Here is a 6,954-nt window from a genome sequence, read left to right as displayed (position 1 = left end):
TATTATGGTTCATTCTAAAAATCACCTTAAGATTGAATTTTGTGTTTATGAAAATAAAACAACTTCACTTTTATTTCTTTAAAGCTATTAATTGAGAAAAAAATATTATATCTTACCTATCACGTGCTTGTTACATGCCAGAAATCGAAACAAAGAATAATGGCTATTTTATTTTACTCGAAAGTTATAAAAAAAAAAAAAAAAAAAAAAAGCATTTTAACCTCGTTTGTTAACGTTTTTCATTTTCAATTAATAAAAATTTAAAACATATGTCATTAAAATATTTTTTTTTTCTAAAAATAAAAAATAAAAAATCTAAAACACATTAATGGTGCATTTGAGATTGCGATTTCATAGACAAAAAGTGCGATTTTAAATCAAATTGTAAAAAATAAATCATTTAGAAATTGCGTTTTTAAAACATTGCGATTTAAAAATTGGTGTTTTTTTTTAAAACGTATAATTTTAAAGGCTAACATGCGATTTTAACAAACGCTTAACTGAATTTTTAAAAATCACTTTTATAAATCACACATTTTAAATCACATTTTTTAAAATTTCAAACCCAACAAACCCTTCCAAAACAAAGCTAAATCTCAAATCTACTTTCAATTCAAAACACAAAAGCACTTTCAAAACTCAAAGACACTTTTTTTCAAATCTACAAACAACTAATTCAAAACAAAAAACACTTTTTAAATATAAACCCAACCACCATCCCTTCTCAAACTTATATCATATCAAAACAAATTTTTAAACAAAAATCCAAAAATAAAATAAAATAAAATTTAAAACAATTATAAAAAAAGAAAGTACACAGAAATTCCCGTTGATCCGTGCGTCCCAAGAAGTGGACCTGGCAGTCAAAACCCGAATCTGAAGTTCTTCCAACTGAAACAGACGAGGTTACGTACAATCCATGTCCAACTTCACCACGTGGCACATCTCTCTCTCAATCTCATTCCTATCTTTTATTCGTTTCCTTTAAGAAACCAAAATTTTAGCGTTTAATTTGTTCTGTTACCAAAAACGACAACGGTGGCGACAGCTACAATCCTTCCTATAAATCGGCCTCCTCCTCTTCTTGTTGCGACCAGAAGGCTTTCGAAGCTTTGTTGTTATTGCAACGGTCTTGGTTTTTGCAGCGGTGTTTCGGTTATTATGGCGAAGAGCATCTTGGTCACCGGCGGAGCCGGTTATATTGGGAGCCACACGGTGCTCCAGCTCCTGCTGGGCGGGTTCAGGACCGTCGTCGTTGACAACCTCGACAACTCCTCGGCCGTCGCGCTCGACCGAGTCAAACTGCTCGCCGGTGATCTCGGCGACAACCTTCTCTTTCACAAGGTTTTTTTTTCTTTCTGTTTTTCGACGATTGTCGTAGTAATAAGCCGTACAAATGAGAACTTGATGTTCTTTTTTGTGAATTTTGAACAAAGATGTTCTTTTTCTTTTCTTTGGGTTTGAATTGGTTAGTTTGCTATTTTGGTTCAGAAAAGTTTGAGCATTAATGATTGGTTTTATTGGCAGATTGCTTTAAATTGCGGTTTTGTGCCTGTTTATCAAAAAAGAAAAAGAAAAAAGAGGGTTGAGGCATTGAATTTTCATTTTACGTACATATACATATACATGTATACATATACGTATATGTACGTATGTATGGGTGTATGTACATGATTTTGTTTGAATTAGACTGTTTTTATTGAATTTTTGTTCTGAGTAGATGCATAGAGCTAACGATTTTACGCGTTTAATCTTATTCTGGACCTGGGTTTTTGTGAAGTCGTGTTCTGATTGTGCAGAGGGGATCTAAGGGAGACCATGCCTTTGATATATTAAATCTTAGGGTTCGATAATTTTGTGTGTTCATTGCCAAATTTATTGTTTTTAGTCATTGATGGCGTTTTCCTTTTGTTTTTCATTCAAATTTATTCATAATTGTAGATCTTATGCCAACGGTCTATGCTTGGAATCGTGAGTTGTGTGTATACCTGCCAAAGACAATGAAATAGATCTCATATTACTGGACTTAAAACTTCATAGTTGCAAATGAAATTAGCGGAAAGAATGGACATGTGCCATTGCTATCTTAGTGAGCTAATGTGTGATATATATTCACTAGGGATCCGGCTTAAGTGATGTAGAAAAAACTAATCTCTTGTAAAAAAAACTAACTGCCCAGTTTTAATTCCACTCTCTTTGGACCATTGGTTTTTCTTTTCCCTCCATCTGGGCCGTTGGTTTTTTTTTTTAATAGGAGATCTCTTATAGTTTTTTTGCAGCAAGAAAGTTGAATCCAATGAACTAGAGCTTTGCCTTTGAAATTTTTATGTAGTGGTCAAAGTGTTATTTAGTAACATCTAATGTGAGTAAATATATGTGGTTATGTTGATGGTGCTGTTCTCTGTAATGTCTAATATGAGTAAAATATATGTGGTTATGTTGATGGTGTTGTTCTTTACATTTTCTGTTTTCGATCGCAGGTGGACCTCCGGGACAAACCAGCACTTGAACAAATTTTTGCTTCAACACAGTGAGTACTATCTCTATGACATAACTCAGTTTTACAATCTGTTGAAACGTTCTTTTTAATAGGACCGCAGATGGATAGGTCCTTTTTATCTGCTTGTTTTGTGCATTTTCTTGTGACTTTGACGGTCATCTCTTCTTGCCCCCATCCCAATTCATCTTATTCAAATGTCGTCAAATATTGTTGTATTCTCCAAAACATCTTTATAATTCAATCTCTTTGGCTTCTGGTGGTTTTCCTTTTGGCAACAAATTTTCAAGAGTAAGTACTAGTTTCTACTCTAAAGACAAATATAACCATACACGTTAAGGGCTTGAGTGAGATCTTCACACCTAAGAAGCAACCCTTTTTTGAATCATAAAAAACCATTTTAATAAAACTGCAGATTTTAAAATTATAATATTGTATCTTAATGGGATCCTCATGCTTAATTATTTTGTACTGCAGATTTGATGCTGTCATACACTTCGCTGGGCTGAAGGCAGTTGGTGAAAGTGTGAAAAAACCATTGCTCTACTATAACAACAATTTAATTGGGACAATTACTTTGTTAGAAGTCATGGCTGCACATGGATGCAAAAAGGTATTCCCCAATTTTTGCTATAAAATATTGGCACCCTAGTTGTTTTTACTGTTTTTGTGTATGCACAAGGTTCAATTTTCTAAAAAATCACTTAACACAGAATTTTTCCGCTTCCTTTCTGTCTGTTATTATGTTTTTAGTTTTATGGATATTTAGGTAGTCTGCAAAAGAAACTATTTTTTGTTATCTTGTGTCATCGTTTTCTATTTAGAGTGTCCTCCACCAAATCCCTGGCAACAGTTGGCCTTGTTAGGTTTCTTTTCTTTAAATTGTTAGCTTTTGTGTTGTTTTACTTCTGCTACTGCACTGTTAATGCTTTTATTATCTTGCCTTCTTCAACTTGTCTCCAGTTGAATTGATGCATAGCAGTGTCCAACCTGCTTATATTCTTTGCATGTCTTGAACCTCATTTCCATCATTTTAAAAGGGGAAAAAAAGAAGAAGTGTGACATGCTATTCACTTTGTTAATAATGACAGTTGAAGTAAAAACTTTGAGCCATTCCTATTGTTCTATTTATGTTATAAATGATGATTTGATTGTGCATTGTACATTACTTGACTGATTTCCATATTCTTGAATTATTTCAGCTTGTGTTCTCATCTTCAGCTACTGTCTATGGTTGGCCAAAGGAGGTCCCATGTACAGAAGAGTTTCCCCTTTCTGGTGCAAACCCATATGGACGAACCAAGGTATGTAGTAAACATTTATTAGGCGGCATACTAGACATGCATCTGATAACTATTGAACAATAAAAGAATAACTTTTTGTAATCAATAAAACTTGAAAGACTTGAGGGTCCTTTGAGGGGGCCCAAGGGCACCCTCTTGTTTCCATCCCTGGCAACACAAATTTATGGATGTTTAGGGCGTTTGGAGTTTGTACCGAGTGTGGATTTCACGGAAAAAAACAAGGTAAAACTTTTGAGTTTTTTCACATAACCGAATCCTAAATTTGCATATGAACTTGTATTGAAAACAAAAACAAGAACAAAGTTGCTTCCAAACAAGGCCTTAAAAGTTTAATTAAGAAGCATCTTCTTACTTAGAATTTACTAGCGATATCTGATGAACATCATATTTCAGCTTTTCATTGAAGAAATTTGTCGTGATGTATACGGCTCAGACACTGAATGGAAGATCATGTTGCTAAGATACTTCAATCCAGTTGGCGCACATCCTAGTGGTGATATTGGTGAGGATCCCCGTGGAATTCCAAACAACCTCATGCCCTTCGTGCAGCAAGTTGCTGTTGGCAGGCGACCAGCCTTAACAGTTTATGGAAATGATTATTCAACTAAGGATGGTACCGGGGTATGCTATTTTAATTTGATCCAATTTTCCCATTGCTGGCTGGGCATCCATTTTCTTTTATCTGTTAAGCTTAGTTTATGAATGTTAAGTTATATTTTGTGGATTAATCATGCGGTGTTGTAGAAATATTTAGGGTTATTGAAACTGCATGTATTATTTTTCCTTCGCAGTATCTAGTCCTTACTTTTGATAGAATATCCATTATGATAGTGCTTATCTCTTTTTCAGGTACGTGACTACATTCACGTTGTTGATTTAGCTGATGGGCACATTGCTGCTTTGTGCAAGCTGGATGAGCCTGGCATAGGTATGTGCTATGAAATTGACTCGTTCTTTCTTTTCTATGCTTATCTTGTGCTTGTTGAATTTCTTCAAAATCCTTCTCTGTGTGTTAAATGGTTGGTTGTATTACAATATTAAGGGCTTGGGTTTATATTTCTATATTGTCATATACCAGCTTGTCTTGAACGTGTACTATGCATTGCAAATGTCCTTAGATTCTGCAACTTACTGTCTGCCATTCCTTCCCCACATTTGTTAATCTTGCCCTTGCTCCAAGTATTGTAGGAATATATTTAGTGGTAGATATATAAAAAGGTCATAACCTGACAAGTTGTTGATGAATTGTTTGTAATTCATGAACTAAATTCCATATGATGTTTATTCCTTGAGGATAGAGTTTTTTCTGTAGTCTTTTATGTATCTGATTTGTAATATGTCTCTACAGGTTGTGAGGTTTACAACTTGGGTACTGGAAAAGGTACATCAGTTCTGGAGATGGTTGCTGCATTTGAAAAGGCATCTGGAAAGGTAAAAAGAAAGAAAAAATTTCCTGTATCCAGCCGCCCCAATTCTTGTACTTTTTACCCCAAAAAAGAAAGAATTAGTTTCCATAGAATAGTTGCTTGAGGGTTCATTTTGCTGAACCCACGGAGTTCATGTGAATCAATTATCACTTGTACTCTGTTTTTGAGTTGGGTGTCTATTATATTTGGTTGTCTGCATATACGATATGAAGATTTGTGAAAAGATGTGAAGCATAGAACAAAGCTGACATGAATGAGATTCTTGTGCAAACGCCCATCCATTATGGCATTAATATAGCCACCTTATGGATGAGTGCTGTTGGCCCATCTAATTATAGTTCTGATTGTGAAAATTTTAAACCTTAGATATTTTAATTTGGTAGAGTTGGAATTGGCCTTGCCATGAACATGGATTTTTCTGTAGGCCTTTGTTAATTCTCTTATTGCACAGACATTGGAAGAACCTAGGGCGTCATTCCTCACTCTTTTTTTTTCTTGATTCTGCTCGACCTTTACTTTCAAATTGGCTCTTAATGTGTTAAATATTTTACGGTTCCAGAAACTTCCACTCGTAATGGCTGGGCGGCGACCTGGTGACGCTGAAACTGTTTATGCATCAACAGAGAAAGCAGAAAAGGAATTGAATTGGAAGTAAGTGCTAATTTACGAGCAAATAAGTATTCAATATGTAGCTAATGGGATTCTCGATAACCATATGCTACCTTCTTGAATTAGTTAATCTCATAAATTTTGAAACTCTTATGTTTTATGAATCAAAATTGACCTTTCCTAAGCTTGGAAATTACTTGTGATGACTTTAGCTTTCAGGCCTTTTGGTGTTGCATTGCATCTTTCTTATAAGCTTGATGTCCCTTGCAGGGCAAAATATGGCATCAACGAGATGTGCCGGGATCAATGGAACTGGGCCAGCAAAAACCCTTATGGCTATGAATCTCCGGACTCCACGAACTAGAACTTTGTTTTTATTTAGTTTTGCAGTTGTCTGTCACCCGTGGTGTCATGCTTTTGCGGCCTTCTGAGATTAGGGCTTCCCTGAACTTTGTTGGCGGATTTTAAGCTGATAATCATTGTGGTGTTAACATTCTAGGTTACCTGCCAAGCAATCTTGGTTTCTTTGTTCCATCATAAAAGGTTTAGTATGTCTCCCCAATTAGACATTAGTGGGACATAACCATTTTTATCTAATATAATTGCAACCTTTTCTTCCCTGAATATTTTGCTTCATCACTAGCTTGATTGTGGATTGGTGATGTTCAATAGACATTAGAACTATTCTTCATTTGAATATGTGATTGGCATTGATATGGGTGAGATAATAGTTGGATAAAAGTGTGTTTCTAACATTACTCCAATATAATTGGCCATGTTCGCAACAGCATCTCTATGCCAAGTGATGGGAGTCCCATGAGCTTGCTGCCATTTCATGATGCAAGGGAGGGACCCTTTTGAGAACCAGTAAAGGAACATCAGCTATTTGTTCTTCTTGTCTTAAATGTTGCATCCTTTAGAATTCTTATTATTTTTTAGGTATTCTATTGTGTAGAGTTTTTAAATTCCAACCATTGATTTCAAATTAATTGTTAAGATTTTGTCGCATCAATTGATCCGAATAGAAAATAAGCCTAGGCCCAAGCCCCCATGGGAGTCTAAAATAGATTATCCCTCTGAAAAACTCAGGTACGTCTCTTCTCTCATAAGAATTCTC

General features: G+C 35.1%; 1 protein-coding gene across 1 annotated transcript; it reads left to right on the top strand.

The window, feature by feature from the left end:
- The first annotated feature begins 914 nt into the window (after positions 1-914).
- Positions 915-6,461, top strand: LOC133854288 (UDP-glucose 4-epimerase GEPI48-like). The gene is made up of 9 exons (XM_062290408.1): positions 915-1,344; positions 2,481-2,530; positions 2,975-3,110; positions 3,700-3,801; positions 4,195-4,422; positions 4,651-4,729; positions 5,150-5,232; positions 5,788-5,879; positions 6,108-6,461. The coding sequence occupies exons 1-9, from the start codon at positions 1,162-1,164 to the stop codon at positions 6,199-6,201; spliced, it is 1,047 nt and encodes a 348-aa protein (XP_062146392.1). The 5' UTR covers positions 915-1,161; the 3' UTR covers positions 6,202-6,461.
- The last annotated feature ends 493 nt before the right edge of the window (positions 6,462-6,954 follow it).

This window comes from Alnus glutinosa, chromosome 13, assembly GCF_958979055.1.
Source record: "Alnus glutinosa chromosome 13, dhAlnGlut1.1, whole genome shotgun sequence".
NCBI lineage: Eukaryota > Viridiplantae > Streptophyta > Magnoliopsida > Fagales > Betulaceae > Alnus > Alnus glutinosa.
The sequence above is the reverse complement of the archived record's forward strand: the minus strand, read 5'-3'. Positions and strand labels throughout refer to the sequence as shown.

Excerpts from the sequence above, each read along its gene's own strand:
- LOC133854288 (XM_062290408.1), top strand. The coding sequence starts at position 1,162 with ATGGCGAAGAGCATCTTGGTCACCGGCGGAGCCGGTTATATTGGGAGC. Across the intron at positions 3,111-3,699 it reads CTGCACATGGATGCAAAAAG|CTTGTGTTCTCATCTTCAGC; the intron begins GTATTCCCCAAT and ends GAATTATTTCAG. Across the intron at positions 4,730-5,149 it reads GCTGGATGAGCCTGGCATAG|GTTGTGAGGTTTACAACTTG; the intron begins GTATGTGCTATG and ends ATGTCTCTACAG.